The sequence below is a fragment of the Penicillium hispanicum genome (assembly GCF_028827665.1).
Source record: "Penicillium hispanicum strain IBT 35686 chromosome Unknown utg000008l_segment0_segment0, whole genome shotgun sequence".
NCBI lineage: Eukaryota > Fungi > Ascomycota > Eurotiomycetes > Eurotiales > Aspergillaceae > Penicillium > Penicillium hispanicum.
Window position 1 is genome coordinate 3,211,415 of NW_026623200.1, and position 27,441 is coordinate 3,238,855.

The window sequence follows — 27,441 nt, forward strand, 5'->3', positions numbered from 1 at the left end:
AGGCCGATCTCGGGAGGTAGATAGACCAGCGACTTGCTCGAAGACCATCCCGTCTACCTAGGTGGCTCAATAGTTATGCAAGTGGAGCAAAAAAGAACTATGTAGTTCATACGCCTGAATTATCATCAAACCCAAGACTCCCAGACATGCAGTCGTAGTAGCAATTTTACATGCATCGTCATATCCATGGATCGTTTCAGAAAAGTGGTATCATCGCAGCAAAGTAAAACATATCTACCGACTCAAGAACATAGACAAAGGAGAGAACAATCTTCCCAAATGGTATCAAATCGCAAATCTCAGTGACGTTTATATTTCTGGGATCATGGTTAGCACACCGCTTAGTGCGATACGTATGGTGCAGTCCACTCACATCTTCCATTCTCCGTCGATTACTCGGGTCCAGTGTATTCCCTGCGCCGAGAAGGGTCTGTCCCACAGCTTTGGAGACACCAATAGCCGGTCGCAGAATCACCGTCGGAGCACGCTTCAATACGGCCTTTGCAGCAGCCTGGGCACTGCCACTTTCGACCACTTCGCCTGGCACGGCGACAATGGCGTCGCGGGTCAGGAGCAGGTCTCGCTCGAGGCCACTGAAGGCGCCACGAAGACCCTGAACGACACCGATCGGCTGGTCCGCATAGAGCGAGATCTTCTTTGCCTCCTCGTCATCTTCGCGGTCTTCCTCGGTGGCGGCCGAGACAGCGGTCGGGGTCGTCAACAGGTCCTCTGCCCCTTGCAAGACCGTTTGTGTGCCGATGGCAAGTTTTGCGCCCAGCTTGACGAGCTCATTGGATGTAGTCTTGGCAAAAGCTAGAGCGCCTTTTTGGATGCTTCGCACGATTCGTCCGTCCTTTTGATACTCCCTCATAGGGACGACGACAAGATCCTTCACGCCCCCACCCACGTTCACGAGAGACCTGATCGGTGCCAGGCCGGCAAGGACGCCAGGAAGCTGGTTGCGTTTGACATCAGGCATCCAGATATCATTCAAAGTGTTCCCGAGCCGATCAAAACCAGAGACCCCATAGATGATAACATGCCGCAAGACCATGTCGGCACCATCAAGGACAAAGAAGTTCATGAACTCTGTCGTGCGACCGGATCGAAGTCCAGCGTAATCAACCCTCTTGGGTTTGAAGTCCAACTTGACCTGTACTGCGTTGATTTCGACTCGTTGCAGAAATGGGACGTCACCGGGAGTGGCAGACGCCTCGATGGATTCATCCCTGAATTCAAAGAATCGACTCATAAAATCCAGGGCATCCTGGTCCACGATCAAGCGGAGGGGCAGAACAGTAGCCTATGGGATATGTGAGAAGGAGCTTTCAAATAATTAAGCATAGCCATCTTACCTTGAGAACAATCTCAGAAGCAGCAAGTTCGGGAATGGGCTTCACTGTCAATATTTCAAGGTGGATCATGCTGGTTCCACTCTCTCTCTCCCCTGCCTCATGCATGTAGGTTGCAAACTTCTTCCACGTCGAGGTAGGCACATGGTCGAAGATCTCCAAATCTCTTACCCGAACATCTAAAGAGCTTTGTGTCTCCTCGGAGCCGGGTGGGAAGACCACCAAGTCAGCACAAACCCCCTTCAGCTCGAATGTCATCTTGTGGTGTTTGCTACGATGCAGCCGAAGCTTCTTCTCCCTGCCGGACACCGATCTACCGTGACGGGCGGTGGCATTGGTCACGGTAGTTGTTGTCGCATAACTTCCCGTCTCGCTGGTGAGATCATTGATATCACGATTGATCTCGCGATGGAGCTCGCGTGGGTCCTTGTTAGCAGGAATACCGATGTAAATCGAGTTGAAGAGAAAGTCTCCAATGACGGACTCCTCTTCGTCTTCGGCTTCCGGTGACATGCGGGAGGTTCGGGCACGTCGCTCCGTGGCTTTAGTCTCCACGTCCTGGACAGCCTTGGAAATGGTATCTCGGGTCCGTTGCCAGTCATAACCATCGAACAGATTCCATATAATATGCATGTCCCGCACTCTCACGCGAAGAGGACTTCGCTGAAGCTTAGTGTCATTGGAGAGACCATAGGTGTTGTGGGTGGAATCCCATCGATGCGCTGTGCCTCCAACGGCGGACTGCTTTGCAAAGTGATCATCCTGAAAGTCCAACTCTGTGAGGCTAGATGAGATTTGGTAGTGGGAATGGAAACTGTCAAGGAGATCATTTGACCCAGATGGTATCGAACGCTCGACCTGATCATCATCCATCAACCCCTCTTGTTTCCCTGGATAGAAATCGCTGACATATTCAAGCTCGTCGCCTATTTGGTCTCCTAATGCGGCTTCTTCCAGGCCATACTCAGGCTGGATCGGCTTCTCAAGAGGTAAACTAGGATCAGCTGTGAAGGCATCGCCCGTAAACGAAGCAAGCATGTCTTGAATCGGCATCACCTCGGTGCGATATTTGGCAGTGGCACTTGGTGGTGATGGAGGCTGCAGGCCATTGAGGATGCTGATGAGTGTCTGAGTCGAGTCTGCGCAGGTTTCAAGGATTAAGAGATCATCTCTGAGCTCAACATCCAAGCATTTGGTCTCATCTTCAGCAATTTGCATTATCTTCACAATGACCACGGCAGAAGATATGGTCGACACGGGCACATAGCCCTTTTCAATATAGACTTGAACCTGGCTGCTCTGGGTGACCACCGAGCTGCGTTGGCGGAGATTGTCAGTGTTGCCAGCGTCTCCCGCATCATCGATGATCATGATTGACGCTTTTCTGATATCAAAGTTGGCCTCTGATGAGTCGTCACTATGCATAGTGCCTCCGAACTTGGCATTTGTAAGCATTATAAGGCCCTTGGCTGGCGAATTGCGCGGGTTGAGACCAAGAACACAGTCTCTAAACACAAGTGCTAGTTTCGTGGGCTTTGAGTGTATCTTTGAGGTATCGGCCCTTGTTGGCAAGAAGGTCGAAGCCTCTGTTGCTCGAGCAGATTGCTCTGCGAGATTGGCAATCGAACTTGCCATTTCGCCCGCGACATCTCCGCTTGTCGTGTCGCGACCCAGTCCCAGGAATGCCATTGTTGCAGAAGTTGTATATTCGACACGCAAGTGATGTAATTTGATCTTGAAAGTGGGATCCATCTCATCAGGGATAAATCGAGCCATCAGCATTGGTGGACGTGGCTGGGTAGGAGATTCATCTTCATCGGGCAGAAGAGCTTCGCCAACTAGCTCCTCGTCGTGATTGCGCACGACCATTGCGGTTCCAATCTGGGTAGCAATGAGCGATGGCATGCTGATGTACGCAGCCTCAACATTGGCGAGATGTGCATTGATATCGCCCACGTCCCCACCCATGAGTACTTGAACTTCAAAGTCACGGATCAGCGTCAAGGTGAGAATACCTGGGCGGTCGTCTTCAGGGAGGTATTTCGTGACATTAGATAGTCGGCCCAGCTCAAGTCCAAGCGAAGATAGAGGGGCTAAACCCGCAGTACTTGAGATATTGGTGTTCATTCCTGCCACTGTCGTACGCAGAACAGAGCCCTGTCTTCTCTGACGCAATAGCGTATCCAGCATAATGTCATCCTCTTCATCATACTTGTCCTTGGACGGGGTAATCAGAGTCAAAAGACGGTCAAGGTCAACTTCCTTTGGCGAGAACAGATATTCAACTCGGATATTGCTCAAGGTGATCTTGGCAGGCGCGTCATAGAGGTCATCAAGGGGAAGTGGGCCACTCAACCTTGCCTTGTCTATTTGCACACCAACGCCCTCGAACCTGCTCACGACTTTAACCGCAGTTGTGCTGAGTTTCAGGTAATGACTCTCTCCAACGACATCCAGTACGATACCCCCAACCCGAGCATTAACCTTCAACGGAACGGAGGCGTTCTCACCTTTATCCGATGCCGGAGCCGGGGTCTCAAAGTGCACACCGCGAGATCGTTTCTTCGAAGGCTTCTGCGCCGCTCCCTTCATGGTCGATGCGGATGAGATCGAGCTTCCAAGCTCTAAAATGGTGCTCAAACCACCCATCCAACCCAATACCTCTTCCAGATGCTGAATATTGAGATTAAGATGAAGGGGGAGAGTAGAAATATCGAGCTTGACCGAATCAGTCGACTTTGTGAGCGACAGAGAGATGTCCCCTTGAGAAGACGCCATCATATCTCGTGTTGACTCGCGCATTTTCAGAGTCTCGTTGAATGAGATCAGATCATCGGAGGCGAACCCGAACGCAAACTTCGAAATGCCGAGCTCTAGGCTTGCTCTTCGGCTGTTTGCTGACAATTTAGCGCCCAAGTCAGATGCTGTAAGCTGAAGAATGACATCTTCCATGGAAGGGTAGGGCGGTGGCAGAGGAGAGCCTGGGTTTTCGTGCGAATGGGGGTGACCAGCTACATGCTCAATGAACCTGACAGATATATTGCGGACTGTAAGATTCAAGGAAATTTCCTTTGCTGTCTGGTCCGGTGAAGACTGTTTCTGTGGTCGGCCCTTCTCAGAAGCCCCAACCGTATGTGAGATCTTTTGACATGCTTTTGTCAGAAGCCAGCCAGTGGCTATGTCAAAGTTGATCGTGATCGCGAAGACTTCTATTTCCAATTCGTTGGGTTGCCTGTTAGCTGCCCGTTTATGGTGGTCTGGGCGATCCGTTTCAGGAGACGTGCGTGGTTCAACAGAGCCTCTTTGGAACCTAGTCGATGCATAGGCTTTAGATGCAAACATGCTCTCCTCGACTACAGACTCGCGTAATCCAGATGTAACATCTTTTGGACCACCGTCTGCTCTCTCAAGGGATACTTGAGGTGATGTGTGGCCAGCACTTGCATCATCAGGAGGAGAGGGTAACCAAATGAATATCCTGTCGACGTTGAGAATCGGTTTTCTCATCTCGGTGGTTTTGTGCAGAATGGACGAGGAGTCGATAGAAGCCCTGTCAGGGACCACCGACGGAGCCTGAGGTGATGTGCCATCCGAAGGCTGCTGTTCGGCATAGGGTGAGTCTGACCGGACAGTCAGCTTTGGAGTCGAAGCCCTAGCTTCATCATTTGCCTCCTGAGTAGAGGTCAAGTCATTGGCGGGCTCGGCAATATTTGTATGGTCCTCGGGCCTATTGTCTATCGTCCGGGGAGTATCAAATGAGTCCCATGCACCAGGCATGTTTGGGATAAAGCTCGTGCCAGGCCCCTGGCTCATCGCACTCATGTACAAGCTTTGCGCCTCATCATGGGAAAAGTATTTCGACTCAAGGAGGTCCGCATGAGGGGTCGCGGGGTCTGAAGCTGTACTGCCAGACTCGGACGGCGGAGCCGAGATCTGAGAAGGGTGTTGTGAAGAGCGCATCCGGTATGCCGCATTATCATCGTGCTCATCGAATGCAGGCATATATTGAGCTGAATTGCTAGCTCCAACGCTAGCTTGGTCGCCACGCTGTGCATCGCAAGTATAAGGAGCATGTGCGCTCTGCGGCGATGCCAAACCCATACTGAGCGACTTCGCGTCTCCATATTCTGGCAGGAACCCACTAGCATGAACAGAAGGATTCTGACTGTGAAAGCTGCCACCACTCTCGGTCAGTTGATCTCTTTCTGTTTGCACGAAAGCGTGGGGTTCGACATCAAAATCATCAAATTGATTATCGATCACTGAATCCAAATATCCCGGGTTGTCATGGAATGGATCATTACTACCAAAAACGCGTGAATCATCAAGGTATTCATCATTCCGGTGCTCTGCCTCTGAATCTGCGTCCGAGAAACGACCATCATGCGAGATTGTGGACGTTTCCATCTCGCCATCGGCGATACTTCCGCGACTGAAAACAGGAGGTGGCTCAAGAATGGTTGACTGCGTCATTGCAAGTGCCGGATTCGAGTCAGAAGGATCCAATGGTGGCGGTGAAGGTGCTCTGCTAGAAAATTGGCTTTCCTTTGACTGCATGGTGGTGGTTGGGGATGCAGGTGCAGTAAACCGCGAATAGTTGGCGAAGACCACCGGATCAGACACCAGGCCCAGGTTGATATCGACCAGGGAAATCAATCTCTTGCCGTCTCGAAAAGGTAGAGCCTCCTCGGGGGGCGCAGTGAAACCGGAAACCCCGTAGATATCGATTTCGCGGATGCTCAATAAACCCGCAACAATATCTGGCTTTTCTTCCGGTTGTCTCTTAGAAGGGCCATCCTGCTTCAATGCCAAGTCCACGCGTACAGCGACATTCTTCACCTTAAGCTGCAACCGGTCTGCCACGCCTTTTAGAAACCCTGCAACGAAGCTCGGCAGAGAAGTGGTCTCGCTTCCAAGCCCTAGCTCTTCCTCCTCTTCCTCCTCCTCCTCGGCAGGCGAAGGATTTCGTTGTAGGACATGTGATTGAGATGCGATTGCGGCTTCTAGCTCTTCTTTTTCCTCCTTTGGCTCTGCCTCTAGGAATGACTCTGCAAGATTGGACGGTGTCGGTATAACGGGAGCCCTCTCTGCTCCCTCTCCGGCCGGGCCAGAGGAGGGATGAGGTTTTGTCTTTCCGTGCTTTCCCTGTGATACATCATCGGGAAGGGATCGAAGATGGACGTCGATACCACTCGCTTCACAGATGATCCCACTGCTGTAGATATCGGCTGGAACGGTAATCCGCAGGAACTGTATGCGGGCACTAAGCAGTTCGCACGACGAGGGGAGGCTGAGAAGAGTTGCTAGCTTCTATTTCAAGGTGGGACAAATGTGAGCATCTTATCACAATTCGGAGTATGCGATCGGCAGCCCCGCCTCCGCCTCCCCGGGGTTCCCAAGGGTTACGGCTCGCACTCGAACGCACTCGGCACTTACCTCGAGCTTCAGGCCAATATCACGCAGTTCTACCGTACTCCGCTGTCCCCAGCGGATGCCCAGATTGTCCGGGTCCAAGGCCTCTGTATCGACCAATCCCACGCGAGACAGGGCATATTTCAGCAGTCGCTTTTGGAAGAACGATGGCAAGAAGTACGCCATTTTGAAAGAGCAGCTCGCTCACTCGTGCAGGAACAGGTATCATCGAAGCACAAACATCCTAGCCGAGATAGAAACGAAAGGCAAACCCCAGCGCGAGGGAGTTGTGAAGGGGATGTTTCGACGATGACGTGCGGAGCAGCGGGCACCTGATAAAGCGCGATAAGTGGCCGACCCAGTCAGGCGCGTCGGGCCAACTCACGCTTTGCTGTTTCTCTCCGCTGGCCACTTGGACTACGGAGGACAGCCTTCCTGGGCCACTCAGGAACGAGTGATCTTCGAATGCCCATATTGGGACAAGACAGGTGGTAATAGACTTATTGGGTCGAGGAACTATTTGAGACTATCCCTACCCGGGTGATGTGACTATGTAGGCCAGACTGTATGTACACCGCCCGAACCCCCAAATGGCCTGATTGCCTATCTCACAGCAAATCGCACTCTTCCAAGGCTGTCGAGTCCCATCAGTCATCCTCGTCAAACTCTGCAAACTCCAATACCACCCATTCACAGAACTTCTCAAAGTCAGAACACCATTCTCGCAGGCGGGTGGCCTTCAGCCCTTCCCCCAAAATCCCATCCCCGACTTCGGCCTTCCATTCGGCCGCCGACTGATCCTCGAAGCAGCTCCATCGGATCGAGTTCTGTACCATCACTGCCAGCCCGGCAAGGTCGACATTTTGCAGCCCTTGCATTGCTTGCCAGAAGTCATGTGTCAACCCATTCCTTCCGTGCCCCAGAATGGCCGGGTCGTCGTTGCAGAGTGAGACGGGGACGCCTCTGGACAACAGGGCGGGTAATGGGTGAGACTTGATGGAACTTGCCAGACGGAGAATCTCATTTGAGATCGGACAGCACTCCACCATGATCTTCTTCTCCTTGATCAAATCGATCAATAAAGGGTGTTTGTAGAGGGAAAATCCATGGCCGATCCGTCGAGTACCCAGGAGGATGGCATCGAACAGGTTGTGGTCCGTCGCATCGCCATCTCCCAGGCATTCGCCAGCATGGAAGAAGAACGGGATCTCGACGCCTTCTCCGGCACACTGCTTTCGAAACCAGAACAGCAGTGGTGTAAGGTCCACCAGCGGTCTGCCCGCGTCCTCTTGTCCGACCAGGTCAAAGCCGCAGATCAGATCGGGGAAGGCGAGCTTGGTGATTATACACTCATTCATGGTGTCCACAATGGCGGCATTAGATAATCGCCGTAGACCAGCCCAGATAATACGTGCTTCGTAGAAATCCTTTCCTTCCTCTGTCGCCTTGAACTTTTCGATCTCGTCTTCAAAGGTGCGGCAAAACTCGTCGTAACTCTCTTCCGGCTCGTCATGCCCTTCCTTTCGATATTTAAAAAGGAAGACAATCCGGAATTCGACGTATCGGATTCCATCTGCGGCGAGTTGCTTCAACATTCGACGAAAGCATGCTCGGAAAATCGGTTCGTACATTAAGATGGAGTTGATGACGGGAAAGGTCCGCGTGAAGATCGACCATATCGCATCAACCCCATGATGGTGGTGGTATGAGTGCTCAGGCATAATCATGCATCGACTGCGCAGCCATTGCCGGAAGCCAGCTTCTCCGCCTCGAGGGAAGGAAGATGCCGCTGTCTGGATTGGAATCAAGGAGGAAGGTTCATAAGCCTCGGACCAGATCGCAGGCTTCTCAGAATCGTCCGCCGGCTGCGATGAGAACTGAAAGACACATGGTGCCGTTTCGTAGTCTTTCGCCGTCAGAAATGGTTTTGCTGCCGACAGGTGAATCCCCGGTGTCGAGAAGGCCTGGTCGATCAAGAAGTCGATGTCAAACATGGCATCAATGTGGGCATGCAAGAGAGATCCTTTGGGCATTTTCTCGACGATCTTCCACAGATTTGTCTTTTCCATCCGCCCCTTGGCGTGATGAAACATGACGCCAGGGTAGAGAATCTCGTCCGACTGGTGCGCGGTCGCCTCATCGAGTCCCTGTGTCCAGACTTCGTGCTGCTCTCGAACACGGATCTGCGAGACAATCTTACATGCGCGAGCTGCAATCGGTGACAGCGACTTGCGAAAAGTGGCGTCTAAGAGGGAATTTTAGAATGCCTGTCTTGGGCCATCTTCCTGTCTAATCTTACCATGGCGTCTTTTGTGCTCCTCAGCGATCAGAGCATCGCGTCCCTTCAGATACTGTTGGATAAAGGGATCCTCGAACTGAGGGATGCCCTCCTCCAGCTCCCATTCTTTGTCGTCACTCCCCATCGTGCTCATGAGTCTGATCTTTGGACACCGGATGTTGGGAAGACCACGTTTGGGGCACCGGGAATCACCCAGTGGTTCGCAAGGCCCCCCGCTTGGAGAGATTCCCGCATCCGGTGGAAACGGGCGAACCCGAACGCCGATACTAAACGCCGAGACCCGGCGTCCTACTTGTATGGAATCACAGGTACTCTCGGAGTGCCGGCATCTCTGGAGTTGCGGCGAGCGCCATGATAACGGATGCCATCAGTATCTTCCCCAGCGCGTGGTTGCTGGGGTGGTCATCACGGATGAGAAGTAGTATTTCACTTTACTATGCTATTGTTAGATGATATCTGACGGCTGTTGGTGGGGAAGCAATGTCATATCCTATAGTCATGTGAATACTTTGCACTTTCTTCATGGCGATCAAACCCAATCCTCTTGATCAAGCTTGATCCTACACCGAAGCCTTGATGTCCCCGGGGCTGTCTACGGAAGCCATTTTAAAAAGGTCATAGACCACGTGGACCAGGGCAATGAATTGCATTGACTCAAATGAAATTATGGAAGCAAAGATCCCTCGGGCCAACGCCCAGGGCCACACGCGCCGGTATGTGAATGCGTGTCATAAAGATAACAAATCAGAAATGAGGAAAGAAAACAGAGAACCAGAACTCCAAATCCCAATGAACCAGGCCACTATGCATTTGCACCACGCCGTTCGAGCCCAGAATTAGGGCAGGAAGGATCCGGCCAATCGACCGACGCTTATGCGGAATACAAAAGCATAATCATGAGATGCTCACTCATCGTCCAGGTCGCGGTGTCGGGCCAAAACGTGGCGCTTGAATTCTTCCTGGTCACTGTCCCAGAGCTCGGCGGCTTGCGCGTTCAGTGGACTTGCACTGCTTCGTTGTTAGCAAACCGTCCGTGTGGACCAAACCTCGAAATGAGGTGCTGCTTACTTGTTTGGCTCGCCCAGGAGACTTTGCAGGCTCAGCAAAACACTCTGGACGTTGTACACGGCGCTCCACTTGTCCTTGAGAATATCCAAGCAGATCCGACCCGAGAAATCGACATTTGGGTGGTAGATGGGGGTCTTGAAAAGGACGGTCGGGGGAGAGTAAGGGTAGTTGTTAGGAAAGGCAAAGGAGAGCTTCAGGTTCAGTCCGTCGTAGGGAGTCTCGGTCGGGCCGGTGATGGTTGCAGTCCAGGAGAGGAGGTTGCCATCAGCGTCGGGAAAGGCGGAGATACCGGGAGAAGGCGAGAGCATGAGCTGCATCAACTCGGCCTGCAGGCTATATGCACATGGACAAGAAAAGGTCAGCTTGATCCTAATCCACCATTGGCTGGGATTCCTGGAAACCCCATCTTTGGCTGCGGGAGAGGACGAACCGCTTGGAGACGCTCTGCGTGTCGGATCGCTGGGCGGTGGAATTCAGCTTGGAAGCTTCGAGGGCGTCGGGCGCCGAGTTCTGGGTGTCTTCCATGGCGTAGTCCATAGCGAAAGAATCTCAAGCGAAGGAGCGTGGAAGAAGAGGTGATCGTGAAGTGCAGATTCCCGGGCCGATCCAGGAATGCGAGTTGCAGTGGCACGAGGGTTGCTGTCTGGAATGACGACGGATGCGGACGAGTGGAGGACCCACAGTGCAAAAGCAGCAGGACCAGAAGGGGAGAAGGGGAGAAGAATGTTCTAGTTGGAGTGAAAATTAAGTGGGAGGGTTGCAAGGTTTAGGCGATGGCTGGAGGTTACAAAGAGGCAAAGAGGCGAGGAGAGCGGCGACTGGCGTTTGTTTACGCAGCGCTGCCGCCCCCAGCAACGAGAGACCCCGCTGGCACTCGGATCAGTTGGATAAGCTGACATTGAACTAACTAGCTACATCACTATCTACATGGACATGGATGGGGCTTATATACAGAATACAATTTTATAGGGAGAAAATCAGCCATATGCATCTATAATTACCATACTAGCATTCAGATCCAAATCCAAGTGACAGCGAAGCGAGCACAGGCCAGTCGCTCCCCCGGCGCACTTAGTGCGATCGCCTGCGGGTCGAGATACAAGCACCAAGTTGGAAGCGATCGGATGAACCGATTCGATCGATTTAAAAGACCAGTCGCTTGCAGGCGACGGGATACACACCTTCGCCACGCATATCGAGAAATCGATATATACTAGACAACACCACCTAGTACCTCGCCCTGTAGCGCCAGTAAACACACTTCCCAAACAGGCATCCTAAGTGGCCCCGCGTGTCCCGCGTTTCGCACCTCGCGTCGCCTGCTATCCTCCTAGTCCTCGCAACCCGAGCCCTTGCTTGTCGTCTCCTCTCATTTTACCATGCGGTTAGACGCGCTGGCTTTGTGATCTCTCTCAGCTTTGATTCTCTGGCCCTACTCTTGAAGCGCCCACAATGCAACACTCCCAGTTGGCACCGCTGCCGAACGACGTGCCGTTTCGCATCGTCTCCAAAACAATCGGCCAAGGTGCCTATGCTTGGTAAGTTGAGCGTCTATGGTTCGATCCACTGAGACCCGCTAACACTTTTCGTCTCATCCTAGCATCAAAAAGGCATGCCCCTTAGATGCCGAAAATCCGATCTTCGCAGTCAAATACATCCACAAGGACTACGCTGCGCGCCATGGCAAGATCAGTGCGCGACAATTGGCGCTGGAGGTGACGGTGCATCGTCATGTGACGGGCCATAACAACATCATTGGCTTCTACCAGACGGGTGAGGACGATATCTGGCGGTGGATTGCTATGGAACTGGCCGAGGGCGGCGATCTCTTTGATAAGATCGAGGCCGATGAGGGAGTAGGAGAAGACATTGCCCACGTCTACTTCTCACAGCTAGTCAGTGCGGTCAGCTTTATGCACTCAAAGGGCGTGGGCCATCGTGACATCAAGCCAGAAAACATGCTTCTGACGGGAGATGGAAACCTGAAGATCGCCGATTTCGGCTTGGCCGCACTCTTCGAATACAAAGGGACCAGGAAGCTCTCCACCACCTTTTGTGGTAGCCCACCATACATTGCACCCGAGGTGATAAGCTGCAGTACCCGAGGCCAGACCAAGGGCGCTGGATACCACCCAGACTTGGTGGACATTTGGTCCTGTGGGATTGTGCTATTCGTTCTTTTGGCGGGCAATACCCCATGGGACAGTCCAACCGATGATAGTTACGAGTATCACGAGTATCTTGCGACCAATGCGCGCACCACGGATGAACTGTGGCAGAAGCTGCCACCGGCCACCCTATCACTTCTACGGGGCATGTTGACGGTGGATCCCAAAGGTCGTTTCTCGCTGGAGGATGTGCGAAGACATCCATGGTATACACGATCGAATAAATTCCTCTCCACAGAAGGCAAACTGAGAGACCCAATCAACCTCGCCACGTCGATGTTTGAATCGCTGCATATAGACTTCAGTCAAGACCCCTTGTCTCAGAACCGGAAGAGCGCTAGTCGAAGCTTCGATGCGATGGATATGGATGTTGATGATGCTGCATCAGGAGGCCTCTCTTCCACTCAACCAGAGATGCTAGGCGGAGGAATGCTCATGGACTGGGACAACCCCCATCTCTCAAATGAGGTCTTCTCTTCCCAGCCCGCCCGCAAGCCGTTTGCCTCTCAGGATGCCGCCATGGGCAGTCATCTCGAGGATGAGCCATCGATGTCGCAGTTCTCACAGCAACCTTCTGTTCCTGTGAGCCGAACTCAGAATGCCCAGAAATTCCAGGATATTGTTCCATCTCGCCCGATGACACGATTCTACTCGGCTTGGGAACTCAAGCTTCTGGTTCCTTTGATCTGCGAGGCCCTTCATCGGCTCGGGGTCCCCGTTCCATCAGTGCCTGCCGTGGGCGCTGGAGACACCTCCGCCATGATTCGGGTGGTCACCAAAGATGGCAGAATGTGCCAGCTTCAAGGCAAGGTCCTTATCGAATGTGTCTCCGAGGGTCTCTTTGAAGCGGAATTTCTCAAGATCAAAGGTGACCCCTTGGAATGGCGGCGATTCTTCAAGAAAGTCGCTATTCTTTGCAAGGAGGCGGTGTTCAAACCTGACGAATAGGCCGAGTCTGAAGCTACTCGGATTTGTGCTGTTTATCTGATGATCGTTAACGACTGGTTGAATGGTGGATACCTTGGGTTGAGCCGGCGTTTGGCTATGGAATATCCAGTCCATCTTGTTCTCATTTATTTTGTATTTCCCTGTCATCCTAGTGTATATACCGTCTGTGGCTTTGGAATAGATGAGAGCATCTTTTGTATAACATGTCGGAATTAATATCCGGCATGCTGTTTTACTCTGGATGTTCTAACAATGTTACTCATCTAGATCATAGGCCACAAAACCGTCAAGACACTATTCTTATTCGCCTGTAAATTTAACAGCAGGTTTCTCTGTCTAATATAAATCAGAGCAAGGCCAACAGCATCTCTCTCCGTCTTTCTTACTACTCTCTATCAACCACGTGACAGTGGCGTCGCTCATCGCGGGGAAAGACACGCCTGGAACTTTCCCTCGGACAAAACATAACAGGACAACTCGGCTCCAAATCCCTCCTCTCTGCCACCTGCGATGCATACGTCTCCAGTAATCTCCTCATGGACAAGTTGCCGGTAGAAATCCTGACCAAAATCATCGACCGTAAGCGCCATCGGAACCCTCGAATTTCCCCCGCACCCACCCTACAAAACGCCCGAACGCTGATAAGTCCGCGATAACCAGTTCTCACTCCACGTGAGAAGGTGCAGCTGCAATCGGTTTCCAAGAACTTCTTCGACCTTGCTCGTGACAACAATATATGGAAATTGCACTGCTATGAGCAGTCATGGGCTGCCTTGCAGGCTTCCCGTCCGGCCGGCCGGATGTCGGAGAGCCTCCTCGCAAACCCGACTGCGTCCCTCAGTACCTTAGGTCAGAATTCGCTGCGAGAGCTCATCCAACCCCCTGCTGCTCAGGCCAATAGGGATAGCCTCGACGAGCCGCGAGGGCTGTCCTGGAGCGAAAGGGCGAGAGCCGTTGCGGAATGGGACTCGTCCGCCGAGGGTGAACATGTGGACTGGTACTCGGAATATATTGCCCGGCACGGTCCAATGTCCCTGTCATGGGTACAACAGCCATTAACTTCATCCACCGAAGGGAGAACACGTCTGCCCCATGAGGTCAAGGGGATGGGGCTGTTGAAAGATTGGAGCTCGGCGAGGCAGAATAAGATCGTTGCGCCCCTCGAGGATGGCAGTGTCTGCATCTGGGATTTGAACCATTCTCATTCCTCTGACACGCAATTGACCAAAGGCAAAATTCTTGGAATCAGTGATCCAGGCATTCTTATGACCAACCTCTCTGGCCGAGACCATGCGGCCTCGAAGTCCTCTCTGGATTTTATCAACCTGGGCGAAGGCGTCAGTATAGACTCGTTTCGAAGACGGGCTTATTTAGCCATTGGAAATGTTCTCAACGAGGTCGACCTGGAGACTTTGCGGGTGGCTTCACAACAACGCTATCCATGGTCGATTTTCGCTCTCTCTCAGGAGACCGATTATTCTGTTCCACTGACCCTAGCAACTACACTCAGTTTGCAGATCTACGACTCCAGATTATCCGCCGTTGAAGAAGAAGAAGCGATCAGTTTGCGATGTGAGAAGAATTCCGCGCCATTGTTTCCGGAGTTGGGTATCTTTCCCTATTCGGACTCGCCGCAGCTACAACTTCGGCCGAATGGGCAACCACCGCGTCGTATTCGGAGTCCAGGTCCTTCAGATAAAGAAGCCAACTATGCGCCTCTCTTCCAGCCTGGTCCTCTCTCCATTCTACATCCGCCCGCCCCGCATGTAAATACTATCCTTCTTGCAGGTCGCTTTCCCAGTATACTCTGCTATGACCGCCGCTTTTTCCCTCGGTTGCAGAGTACAGTCCATTCCGGTGGACGGCTCTGTAGTCTGGCCTCGGCACCCGAGCCTCGATTCCCGGTGTTCTCAGACTCGGCCTACCCTGCATCACACGCCGTTGTGGCCTGTGGCGAGTACAACGGCCGAGGCTCTCTGGAGCTGTACAATCTCACGTCTTCGTCTCAAGATCGCAGCACAAGCCTAAGCGACAACACGTCTAATCTGGCCCCCGATTACAAGAACCGACAGAGTGCTGCCAGATCTAAGCTGCTCTCGGTTGCATCACATGGCAATCGCCTTGTCTATTCGGATTCGGAGGGCAATATCAAATGGGTTGAACGTAACGGTCGAGCTGAGGTCCGCCGCTGGAACATCAACACCTCTCACCCACAGACTCCCTTTTCCAAAAGCAATCTGCCGCCCACGCCCCAGCTCTCTGGGCCAGAAAAATCCAGACCCCGTGGCCTCTGGGGATCTCTCCTCGACAGTAACAACGAAGTTGCTCGGAAGATCCTGCCTACTGGCGGGAATCTCACGGGTGATGAACTGCTGATGTGGACGGGAGAACGCATTGGCCGTCTCAGGTTCTCGCTTCCAGCGGAACATGATATGGATATCGAAGATGAACATGATGACTGGTTCATGCACGCCGAAGTTGACGAGGCGACACGCGAAGAAATGCGTCATACGCAGCGAGACGAGTGGGAGAAAGAACGGAGATACGAGGAAGCCATGCGATTAGCACTTGAGAGGCAGGCAGATGAAGTACGATGGATGGGGAGCCAAGGGATGGGTTGATATCTCTGCCCCTGCATGCATATGTCTGTTCTTATTTAGTGTCCCAGCCTACTTATTCGTGGCCCGGCTTTGGTAGAGGCTCTTTCTGCACGATTCGGTGTCCAGCAATATATAGATTCATTGGTACTGACACCGATGAAATTTGATTAGAATTTAATGAGCGTTATATCAACATAGATGTTTCCACTCCGTGAAATCTCATAGATTATGGCATAGATCGAGTGCAAGGTATCAGGGTAAGTGTAAATCTACATTTAGTACAGAAATCCTAAGGAATTTGTGTGGTCAGTAAATATATGTGAATATCGTTGAGCGTTATATCGGCTCTCGACACTTCTCGCTATCAAAATCCTTAAGCGCATTCGACCTCGCCAGGGGAACGTTCTCATGTTCAGACGGCGTATGTGCCAAATATGGGTGTCGCGTGTATTTATCCGAAGCATCAACAATGCGTTTCATATCATGATAAACCTCCATCCCGATTCCAAGGTGCTGTGTTCATTTACTCATGATGGGTGGACGTATATCGTCATGGAAAGGATCAGGGGAGATATAATTGGCAATGACTGGGTACATTGGAGCGAAGAGTCCAAGGTCAAGCTTCTTGTCTAGTTAAAGAAAATGTTCCGTGATATGAGGGAGCTTTAGCCACCCCCCGAATCCCAAAAAGTTGCTTCTGTTGACGGTGGATCACTCTGTGACTGTCATGTCCCGGGGCCTTCTTTACGCTTCGGGCCCTTTGATACCACCCAGGACTATCATCGTCATCTACGAATGGGCATGCAATCCGATTCAAAGCTCGATTCAGAAGTTCAAGACCTGATCAAACAACAACTCAAGTCTTGGCCTTTGGTATTCTCTCATGGCGATCTTAGCGATCTCAACATTCTTGCTCGCGACGACGATATCGTTGGCATTATTGATTGGGGAACCGCAGGTTGGTATCCGTCACACTGGGAATATACGTCCATCAAGTCAATCCCTAGAAGTCTTTTGGGATCAATGAGCTTGATAAGTTCTTACAACCAAATTCCTGATGAGCTGGTGGTGGAAAAATTCCGTCAGAATACTTTGGAAATGTCTGATTAATGCTTACGATGCCTACCTGGCTTAGAAAGGGTATGATCATGCCTAGTTTCGAGGTAGGAAAGTAAGGGACTTGGCGGAAGGCTTTCGTAGGAGAAGACTTTAAATCTAGGTACGTTGCAAGACCGATGATATTTTTTCGCCCATGAGTCTGCTTACTACTTGAAAAGGCATGCTGTTTAGGATGATGGGGGCAAAATATATCTACAGGAGAAAATTGAAGAGCTAGTGACCTCGGGATGATGATTGAGTGTTTTATGTAACCGAGGCACGACGACCTGCAGGGCTGCAGGGGTGAAGGCGTGATAGACGCAACTCAAGACTCCCCTTCCTGCAAATGAATCCCCGGTCTTCTTCTACAGGGGTGAAGTTGTTCAACTTGCCCGCTCCACCCCACGTATTGTTCAACATACTACATATCGTCATGATAGATATCTCTATCAACTCACTATGCTGATCAACAAGCTCTGCACTGTCATATGGCTGAGCTTAAGCGCGGGTCTGGCCTGGTGCCAACCCCGCACCAATTCCACCGATGACCACTGCTCATCCTCTTTCCTGTCGTCGGCGATTGAGTTGCCTGGAAATGCTCAACTTCTTCATTTGTCCGCCGCTTCAGCTCACACAATTTCGAACAATGCGACAGTCAACTTTTGTAACGTGACGGTGACCTACACGCACGCCAGTGGGAATGACACTATACGTATCTTCGTGAACTTCCCCCGTGACAATTGGAATGGTCGTTTCCAAGGCGTGGGTGGCAGTGGTTGGGCAACTTGCTCTGGCCTCAGCGCCCTTTTGAGCCCGGTCGCCAATGGATATTCCGCAGGCTGCACAGATGGCGGCCATGGACTCTACTTCGCCTCCTCTGCCTCGTGGGCTGGGCTCCCCAATGGAAAGCTCAACCTCCACCTCTTTGAAGACTTCGCCTCTGTGGCGCTGAATGATCTGGCAGTTGTTGGAAAGCAGCTTGCCCGCAGATACTATGGATACGGGCCCCGCTATTCTTACTGGAGCGGTTGCTCCACTGGCGGACGGCAAGGCCTCATGATGGCCCAAAAGTATCCTACAGCTTACAATGGCATCTATGCAGGAGCCCCTGCGATTAACTGGCCGGCGTTCATTGTGGCCGAATACTGGAGTCAGTTCTGGATGAACCAGCTCAATCATCATCCGCCGCAATGCGTCTTTGATACCATCACCAACGCGGCTCTTGCCGCCTGCTCGTCGATCCATGATGGGCTAATCCATGAACCAGGCCAATGCACGTTCGATCCCGACACGATGATTGGACAAGAAGCCAACTGCAGCGGCAACATGGTGACCATCTCCGAAAAGGATACCCGCATTGTCAAGAAGACATGGGAGGGGCCTCGCACTGCGGATGGGCAGTGGCTCTGGTGGGGAATAACCCCGGGAACGCCATTCTCGGGGTTGACCAATACCACTTGCACTGGTCTAGATTTGAGGAATTGTACGGGAGCCCCGTTCAGTATTTCAGCCGACTGGATTACACGCTGGGTGATGCAAGATCCTGACTTTGATCTGCACACACTCACGCTCGACACCTATGTGGAGCTCTTCACCAAAGCATTCTCGGAGTACAACGGTATCATTGGAACCAACAATGTTGATCTTCGTGCTTTCCAGGAAGCTGGAGGCAAAATGGTCACATGGCATGGGCTGGTTGACCAGCTCATCTTCCCTGATGGCAGTATCAACTACTATCGACAGGTGAAGGCCTTTGATCCAACTGTGGAGAATTACTATCGCTTCTTCCCTGCCCCTGGTGTGGAGCACTGCGGTGGCGGCATTGGTGCGGTGCCGAGTGATCCCCTTGCGGTCGTCGTGGACTGGGTGGAGCGAGGAGTTGCGCCGGATGTGCTGCCTGCTATAACTTCTGATGGTACCAGAAGACGGAACCTATGCATGTATCCACAAGTGGCATTTTACGTGGGGGGCGATCCTTTCGCCGCAGGCTCATACGCTTGCAAGTCAGCAGGCGAATATGTGGATGATATTTCCCCTGGTACAAATTTCATCACAGACTCGAAAAAAGACGAGCTTTAGTATAGACGGTGCAAAATACAAGACTGTCTTCTGTCAGAATAGTGCTGCATCACCAGTGTTTCTCTGGCTTGGGAAACTTGGATGCAGACTTTGAAGAACGTGAAGTCGAAGGATCTCACTTGAAATGCTCCACTGATACGTTTGGTCTGTTCTCTCAACAGCATTCTTGCCCTCTTGGAAGCCGACCACTCTTCTCGGATACGCGTAATTTGGGCTACCTGTGTCGAGGTATACCTACAGAAAAAGGAATTTAGTTCCATTCCACCAGAGAGGTTTTGTTCATACACTACGTTCCTTCCCGAATTGGAAGGACCACGTCTCCGGAACTTCCTAGATTGGAGTGTGATGGGCTGACTAATCGATTTCAACCCCAGCTAAGTCCACGTGGTTGAAGACAATCAGATATGGAATCAATGCACGGGAAACCAGCACTCTGGCGACCGTAGTGATCGCTACCCGCATATATGGCCACAATGGAAGGTTGAACGGATGAGAGAATCGAGTCGAAAAGCAAAAGCCCGAGCCCGAGCGTCCGAGACTCCGGGTCCAGACTCACCGCCCGGCTCCCCGCGCCGATGCGGCAATCACGAGCATTTCTAATGCCCTTGTCAGCAATTACGGACGAACGCTGGAGGCGAATTTTCTCTTATCCTTCTCTTTCCCCATTGAGTGATTGCGCGACACTAGACATATGCTATTTCCTCCACTATAAGTGCTGGCCTTTTCCAAGTCTCCTCTCCAGTCCCCTCGAGTTGCGCAGTGAGGGGCAAAAATCACAGCCCCAATACCCTACACCTATCGCTCAGGATGCCGTCTTCCACTGATCCAGCCCACCAATTCGACTCGATTGAGGACACAATTGCTGCGTTCAGTGAGTCTTGACTCCAGCCCTATACACTCTCAATGTCTGACCCGACGTCTTCCATGAGGACACGGGGCTTCCGACCCATCCAGCATCACTAACGGTGACTCGCTACAGAGAATGGCGAATTCATTATTGTCCTTGATTCGCAAGACCGCGAGAATGAAGGCGACCTCATCATAGCCGCTGAGTCAATCACGGCAGCCCAGATGGCATTTCTGGTGCGCCATACGAGGTGAGCTCTCCGCCAGTGCGCCTCGTTCCGCTGCAAACACCACCCATCGACATGTCCTGAAACTGACCTATGGTATTTTGCCTATACCAGTGGATTAATATGCGCCCCCATCACTCCGGACCTGGCTACCCGTCTGGCCCTACCGCAGATGGTGACTGAGAATGCTGACCCCAAGGGTACCGCATACACCGTTACCATTGACTCCAGCGACGCATCTGTGACAACCGGTATTTCCGCCCAAGACCGCGCACTGACCTGCCGGACACTTGCCTCCCCGGATGCCCAGATCGATTCCTTCCGAAGGCCAGGCCACATCATCCCACTACAAGCGCGCGCGGGTGGTGTCCGTGAGCGCACTGGTCACACCGAGGCTGCGGTCGACTTCTGCCGGCTGGCCGGAAAAGCACCCGCAGGTGTGATCGCAGAGCTGGTTGAGGGAGGTGACGTTGTCGAGGGCGTGGCCGAGATCGGTGGGAATAACGGCATGATGCGTCGGGATAGCTGTCTTGCGTTTGGGAAGCGATGGGGCCTCAGGGTTTGTACCATCGAGGATCTGGTAGATTACTTGGAGCGGACTGAGGGCTCAAAAGGGACCCCTTCCAAGAACGGGCGGCATTGAGTGACTGTAGATTGGCCCTTTGGGTGTGACTTGTACTGCTTGGAATCTGTTGTACATCACTGCGCTTCTCATTGATACCTGAATAGACAAATGGACAAAGGTGTTAAACCTGAGAGAAGTACCAGTAGCCCTAGACTGAGTAGTTGTGATGAGTGTAATAGTGTTGGAAGCTCTCGAGCTCGGTTCCCGTCAGTTTACCTCCACATCACGTGAGATGCTGTCGCCTTTGACGAACGCAACCAAAGCGCGCGGAAGCATCTCCCTCGCCCTTGAAGCATCACCTTCATCCACCGATTGACCTCCCTCGTCCCCCACACTTCCGTCGCATCTCCTATTTCTGCGACACCACACTCTTTCCTTTGCTCAGCCATGTCATAAGACCCCCCCTCAGCGCCGTGTGTACCTGTTCTGAAGCTGTACACTGCGCGTGGGAAACTTGAAGACCTGGTGAAGCTTTCATTTTTGCGACTCGACCTTTTTGTTTTTTTCCCCGCTTCATCATCCAGACGGTCGTGGTGGATCCTTTCTTTCTTTCACCATGGCCGACGCGCAGGTTCAACTCCCTTACCTATCGACACATTACGCGATCTCTGAAGCTACGCTTTCCACCCTCACCCAAGCCCCCACAGTCGACCTGGTCAATCAGCTTCTGGCATCAATTACTACCAAGGCACATGAATACGATGAGCTCAAGTCAGACAAGCTTCGCTTGGAAGTTGAGCTTGAGAATGCGGTGCGCAGCAGTGAATCGAAGGTCAAGGTGTTAAAAGCCACTGTCGAAAAGGGCCATGCCGACATTGAGGACCTAAGGAAAAAATTGGACCAAGCGGGTACCTATATCACAATAAATGATTGAAATTTCCACACACTGACGTTGGACAGAAACCACTCGTTCCACTCTTGAGTCTGAAATTTCCACCTTGAAATCCTCTTCGACCTCGAACGTCACCGAAGTCAACTCCCTTAAATCACGCATCGCGTCCCTCGAAGCTTCGAACCGAGATACCCTTGCTCTGCTGGAATCCAAGTCAGCTGCTCACGACAAACTCGCCGAGGAGCTATCAGCTCAACATAAGAAGACTATTGAATTGCGCCGTGAGCTGTCAACTGCGGAACAGAATCTTCAGAACGCAAACTCCGCTTCGGCTAGCGCTCGATTCCGTGAGCAAAGTCTACAGCAGGAATTGGACCTCACCAAGAAGAACAACGAATGGTTTGAGACTGAGCTGAAAACTAAGAGCGCCGAGCACACCAAATTCCGCAAGGAGAAGAGTGCTCGGATTTCGGAGCTCCAGCGCGAGAATGAAGAGGCAAACTTCACCATCGAATCTCTGCGACGCAGCGAGAACTCCCTCAAGGGCCGTTTGGATGAGACCGAGCAACGTTACGAAGAATCACTTGCTAGCATCCAGCAATTGAAGGAAGAAGCGATCCAGGCTACAGAATCTTTCCGGAACGAATTGGATAGTGCCAATAGGTTGGCTGAGCTGCAAGGTTCAGCCGCACAAACCGCAAAGCAGCGTGTTCAGGAGTGTCAGCTCTCCCTGGAGAAGGCCAAGGACGATGCAGCCGGGGAGATTTCCCGCCTACGTGTTGAACTGGAGACTGAGCATACCGACAAGAACAATGCCGAGCGTCGAGTGGCCGAGCTAGAATTGGTCGTTTCACAGCAGCAATCTGACCAAGGCCGGAATCGGTCGATGAGCCCGGCTCGCTCGCTCAATGGTGTTGGCCCCAGCACCCCTATGCGCGCAGGAACTCCGGGTAGCACATTCTCTCCTCGTGCCTCTCGCACGAAGGGCGGCCTTACACTCACTCAGATGTATACCGAGTATGACAAGATGCGATCTCTACTTGCCTCTGAACAACGAACAAGCCAGGAACTCCGATCCACCCTCGATGAGATGGTCCAAGAGCTTGAATCCAGCAAGCCCGAGATTGATGAGTTACGGGCAGACCATAGCCGCCTTGAGACTGCAGTGATGGAAATGTCCAACATCTTGGAAACCGCTGGAAAGGAGCGAGATGATGCCACTAAGGAGGCACGGAAATGGCAGGGCATGGTCGAGGGCCTGACTCGGGAAGGCGAACTTTTGCGGCAACAACTTCGAGACTTGAGCGTTGAAGTCAAGGTGCTTCTCCTGGAAGTTGGCGCAGCGAGAGAAGGCGAGGACTTCGATCGAGAAACTCTTGAGAAGGTGGTGCACGGCAACATCGAAGAGGCTGCTGCGGAGCTCAATCCCACCGGGCGCTTCATTAGCCGGAACCTGACGACCTTCAAGGATCTCCATGAACTTCAGGAACAAAATGTCACCCTTCGACGTATGCTTCGAGAATTGGGTGACAAGATGGAAGGCGAAGAGGCCCGCGCGAAGGACGCTGTGCGCCAGCAAGAAGCCGAGGAATTGAAGGAATTGCGAATTCGAGTGCAGACCTATCGCGACGAGATTGCAAACCTTGTTTCCCAAATCAAGAGCTACGTGAAGGAGCGAGACACCTTCCGCAGCATGCTGACCCATCGGCGCCAAACTGTCGGAGATGTATCCGCTTTCTCGCAGTCCGTCCCACTGGGTGCTGTTCCTCCGGGGGCTCATGACAGTCAACCAAGAGACACCACTGATTACCCCGACTTGCTTCGGAAGCTCCAAGCTCATTTTGACACTTTCCGCGAGGAGACAGCCACTGATCATACAGCCCTTCGTCAACAAGTCAATGAGCTCTCGAGGAAGAACAGCGAGCTTCTAAGCGAGATCAGTCGTTCTAGCAGCCAGCTTGCGGCAGCTTCTCAGCGAGCTGAGCTTCTGCAGAGCAATTACAACAATTTGAAGAGTGAACATAGTGGACTCCACGAACGCCTCAAAACCCTCCACGACAATGCCAATCTCCAGGATCTTCGAACACAGCAAGCTGCCGAAGACTTGGTTGTAGCCAAGGGTCTCGTGGACAGTCTACAAAGAGAAAGCGCCAATCTCAAAGCGGAGAAAGAACTTTGGAAAAACGTTGAAAAGCGGCTGGTTGAAGACACCGAGAATCTACGCAATGAACGCAGCCGACTGGATACTCTCAATGCCAATCTACAGACACTTCTCAATGAGCGGGAACACGCAGACTCCGAGAACCGCCGACGACTGCAGTCCAGCGTGGAAGCACTAGAATCGGAGCTTCAGTCCACCAAACGAAAGCTCAACGACGAAATGGAAGCGGCGAAGCAAGCTGCCGACCGCCGTGAGATGTTGCACGATCAGAGTCAGAAGCGCATCGACGATCTAGTTACCAGCCTGGGTTCTGTTAGGGAAGAGTTGGTTGCCACGAAGACCACCAAGGACCATTTGCAATCACGCGTAGACGAGATGACTGTTGAGCTCAAGAGCGCTGAAGAACGTCTGCAGGTTCTACAGTCTCGTCCAAGCGTATCTGCTGCCCCCACAGAAACACCTCAGGTCCCCCAGGAGGCAGGTGACAAGGGCGATTTGAGTCATGAGCAAGAGCTGGCCATTGAGGTGTCTGAGCTGAAGCGTGATTTGGATCTCACGAAGAGTGAGCTTGCGCGTGCCAATGAACGCGCCGAAGAATACCAGAGTATCAGTCAATCAACTGAGGAGCAGATGGTGTCTGAGGCCGAAACTCACGCTTTATACCGCGAGGAGACCGATCGTCTCATTGAAGAGAAGGACAAGAAGATCCAAGATCTTCAGACAAGAGTCGAGGAGATCTCCGCTGAACTCTCCAATACCAATACCGAAATTTCAAAACTCCGGGAGGAGCAAGGCGAAGCCACGCGTCATCTCGAGGAACAAAAGGCTTCTTTCGAGTCAGAAATCACTCGACTGAAAGATGACAACGAGCGGCATATCGCGGCTGCACAATTCCACGAAGAAGACATGAAGGCCCAGGCCGAAATCTCGCAACAAGCCCAGCAGAATTACGAATCTGAACTTGTCAAGCATGCTGAAGCTGCGAAGAATTTGCAGACGGTTCGTGCCGAGGCCAATCAGCTGAAACTCGATATCACTGAAGTGCGCACGCAATCCGAGACCTACAAGCGAGACTTAGCTCTGAAAGAAGAGAGTTGGTCGGAGCAGAGGGCCAGGTACGAGAGCGAGCTGACCGAACTGCAAAAACGCCGAGATGAAGTCCTTCACCAGAACTCATTACTACACTCGCAACTCGAAAACATCAGCACCCAGATATCTGCGCTGCAACGTGATCGTGCCACTATTGCCGAGGATGAAAATGAAGAAGGCGAGCAGGCGGCTCCAAACCTTGAGGGCCTTCAAGAGGTCATCAAGTACTTGCGACGTGAGAAGGAAATTGTCGAAGTTCAATACCACCTGTCTACGCAGGAGGGTAAGCGGCTCCGCCAACAACTTGACTACACCCAATCGCAACTTGACGAGACACGGTCCAAGCTTGAGCAACAGCATCGTGCTGCGGCCGACAGTGATCACAACGCACTCAGTCACAGCAAGCTCATGGACACACTTAATGAGCTCAACGTCTTCCGTGAAAGCAATGTGACCCTTCGGAGCCAGGTCAAGCAGACGGAGACTGCTCTTGCCGAAAAATCGACTCGGGTTGATGAGCTAGTTCAGCAGATTGAGCCCCTTGAGACTAAGATCCGCGAACTGGAGAACAACCTCGAGGGCAAGGATGGTGAAATGCAGATCCTACAGGCGGATCGCGACCGTTACCAACAGCGCATCCAGAACATCCTCCAAAAATACGACCGAGTCGACCCCGCGGAAATGGAAGCGCTCAAGGAAAAGCTCACAAGCCTTGAAAAAGAACGCGACGAGGCTATCTCTGCACGTGATGAACTTCAAGCTCAAGTTGACGCGGCCGAAGAGCAGCTCAGAAATCGACTGGCGGATCAGCGAAACCGACTTGGTGAACAGTTTAAAGCACGGTCCAAGGAACTCACTGGGCGGTTCAATACCAAGCAAGGGGAGCTTAACGCTGCTCTGCAAGAAAAGGAAGTCATCCAGACAGAGCTTGATACCACCAAGGCTGAGTTAGAAGCATTGAAGGTGAAGCTTTCGGAGGCGCCGGTTGCGGAACCTGCTGAACCTGCTGTGCCCGTATCGATCGAACCCGCTCCTGTCAACTCAACACCGGCTTCTCAATTCCCCACCGCCACCGCCCAAGTGGTTGCACCTGGCGATGAACAGAAGATCAAGGATCTGGAGGAGAAGATCCAACGGCTGGAAGCTGCGCTTGTCGAGAAGGACGGTCTTTTGGCTGCGAAGGATGCCGAGCAGGAATCCAAGGTCAAAGAACGTGCGGACAAGCTTAAGGAAATCTATAATACCAAGATGGCCGAAGTGAGAGCTGCTCATCGTCAAGAAATCGAGAAGTTGTCTACTGGAGAGCAGTCAGTTCCCGTCACGCCAGGTGCGGCTGCGGATCAAGCGCCCACGACACCATCCAAGACGGTTGATCTCCCCGAGTTGACAGCTGCTCAAGCTCGGGAGCTTGTTGCTAAGAACGAGACGATTCAAAACATCGTTCGCAACAACATCCGCAAGATCGTGGACAAGGAGAAAGAAAAGCAGCTGGGAGCCCAACCCAACCCTGCCGGCAATGAAGAAGCCCTGGCAGCAATGCAAGCCAAGTTCAATGAAGAGAGGGAGGTGCTCAAGAAAACCCATGACACAGAAGTCGGAGAGAAAGTCAAGTCTGCTGTGGAGCTTACCGACAAGAAATATGCCGCTCGCATCAGCATCAACGAAAACCGGTTCAAGACCGCTCAAGCTAAGGTCGAAGTCGTCCAAAAGGCTGCCGAAGAGACCCCCCAGAAGCCTGTTATCGAAGTTTGGGAGGTAGCCAAGACTGCACGACCTCCACCGGCTAAGCCAGTCGCTGCAGCCTCACCAGCGCAGTCCGCTTCTCCGGCCCCAGCACCGGTCCAGCCAGCTCCGTCGGCTGCACCCAGCCCAGCACCAGCCGTGCCAACGCCAGCTCCAGCTCAAGGACAAGCTGTTCCATCTACCGAGCCCACAGCGCCCTTACCTGCACAGGGGCAGCCGCACCCAAAACCAGAAGCCCCGGCAACCCCTCCTAATCCCTTTGGCCAACTTCAACAAAATGACCAGCAAAATAAGCAACCAACTTCCCTCCCCACTAAACCGCCTGTTAGCACTGCACCTGGGATGTTGAAGGCACTGCAATCAGGTCTTCCAGTCGCACGAGGCGGCCGTGGTGGTGGACGCGGTGGTGTGCAACCCAATCCATTTGGCCATGGTCAACAACAAGGTGACCAGCAACCACAGGCCCAGGCGCAGACCCAGAGTCAGCGTGGCTCCGGTCTACCCCGAGGCCGCGGTGGTCGCGGCGGCCAAGGCCGTGGCCAACACACCAACTCTCCGCAAGGCAAACCCCAGAACGCTGCCGCCGGGCCAGGTGGTCTCAATGTTCAAGCCCGTCAGTTTGTCCCCCAGGGGAATAAGCGCCCTCGTGAGGATGGTTCCGATGCTACCACCGAAGGCGGCGCTGGTGGAAAACGGCCTCGAGGGGGTGGTGGTGGTCAACCGCGTGGCGGTGGATCTTCCTAAATCTGAAACCCCCCTATGTCCTGTCCTGTCCTGTCATCTTCCTATCGTGTGTCCTCTCTTACTCATGAGGGGGGTGTCGACATTGGTGCTTCATTTAAATTTATCTTTCGAGCATTGAGTTTGTGAAGCTGCGAAGACATATTGTTTCCT

General features: G+C 52.5%; 8 protein-coding genes across 8 annotated transcripts; 5 read left to right on the forward strand and 3 right to left on the reverse strand.

The window, feature by feature from the left end:
* Window positions 1-299: 299 nt before the first annotated feature.
* On the reverse strand, window positions 300-6,950 carry atg2 (uncharacterized protein; the record flags this gene model as incomplete). Its single annotated transcript, XM_056949180.1, has 4 exons — window positions 300-317; window positions 374-1,303; window positions 1,356-6,662; window positions 6,789-6,950. The coding sequence occupies 4 exons, from the start codon at window positions 6,948-6,950 to the stop codon at window positions 300-302; spliced, it is 6,417 nt and encodes a 2,138-aa protein (XP_056796405.1).
* Window positions 6,951-7,411: 461 nt separating this feature from the next.
* Window positions 7,412-9,187, reverse strand: N7459_010013 (putative CECR1 family adenosine deaminase; the record flags this gene model as incomplete). Its single annotated transcript, XM_056949181.1, has 2 exons — window positions 7,412-9,009; window positions 9,064-9,187. 2 exons carry the CDS (start codon window positions 9,185-9,187, stop codon window positions 7,412-7,414), a joined length of 1,722 nt encoding a protein of 573 aa, XP_056796406.1.
* Window positions 9,188-9,968: 781 nt separating this feature from the next.
* Window positions 9,969-10,668, reverse strand: N7459_010014 (putative ubiquitin conjugating enzyme (UbcK); the record flags this gene model as incomplete). Its single annotated transcript, XM_056949182.1, has 3 exons — window positions 9,969-10,071; window positions 10,132-10,464; window positions 10,562-10,668. The coding sequence occupies 3 exons, from the start codon at window positions 10,666-10,668 to the stop codon at window positions 9,969-9,971; spliced, it is 543 nt and encodes a 180-aa protein (XP_056796407.1).
* A 915-nt stretch (window positions 10,669-11,583) lies between these two features.
* Window positions 11,584-13,247, forward strand: N7459_010015 (uncharacterized protein; the record flags this gene model as incomplete). Its single annotated transcript, XM_056949183.1, has 2 exons — window positions 11,584-11,669; window positions 11,732-13,247. 2 exons carry the CDS (start codon window positions 11,584-11,586, stop codon window positions 13,245-13,247), a joined length of 1,602 nt encoding a protein of 533 aa, XP_056796408.1.
* Window positions 13,248-14,047: 800 nt separating this feature from the next.
* On the forward strand, window positions 14,048-15,868 carry N7459_010016 (uncharacterized protein; the record flags this gene model as incomplete). Its single annotated transcript, XM_056949184.1, has 1 exon — window positions 14,048-15,868. The coding sequence occupies one exon, from the start codon at window positions 14,048-14,050 to the stop codon at window positions 15,866-15,868; it is 1,821 nt and encodes a 606-aa protein (XP_056796409.1).
* Window positions 15,869-17,404: 1,536 nt separating this feature from the next.
* Window positions 17,405-19,024, forward strand: N7459_010017 (putative feruloyl esterase; the record flags this gene model as incomplete). The annotated part of the gene is made up of 1 exon (XM_056949185.1): window positions 17,405-19,024. One exon carries the CDS (start codon window positions 17,405-17,407, stop codon window positions 19,022-19,024), a length of 1,620 nt encoding a protein of 539 aa, XP_056796410.1.
* Window positions 19,025-19,831: 807 nt separating this feature from the next.
* N7459_010018 (3,4-dihydroxy-2-butanone-4-phosphate synthase RIB3) lies at window positions 19,832-20,740 on the forward strand (the record flags this gene model as incomplete). Its single annotated transcript, XM_056949186.1, has 3 exons — window positions 19,832-19,895; window positions 20,004-20,121; window positions 20,212-20,740. The coding sequence occupies 3 exons, from the start codon at window positions 19,832-19,834 to the stop codon at window positions 20,738-20,740; spliced, it is 711 nt and encodes a 236-aa protein (XP_056796411.1).
* A 538-nt stretch (window positions 20,741-21,278) lies between these two features.
* Window positions 21,279-27,291, forward strand: N7459_010019 (putative filament-forming protein (Tpr/p270); the record flags this gene model as incomplete). Its single annotated transcript, XM_056949187.1, has 2 exons — window positions 21,279-21,570; window positions 21,623-27,291. 2 exons carry the CDS (start codon window positions 21,279-21,281, stop codon window positions 27,289-27,291), a joined length of 5,961 nt encoding a protein of 1,986 aa, XP_056796412.1.
* Between the last annotated feature and the right edge of the window lie 150 nt (window positions 27,292-27,441).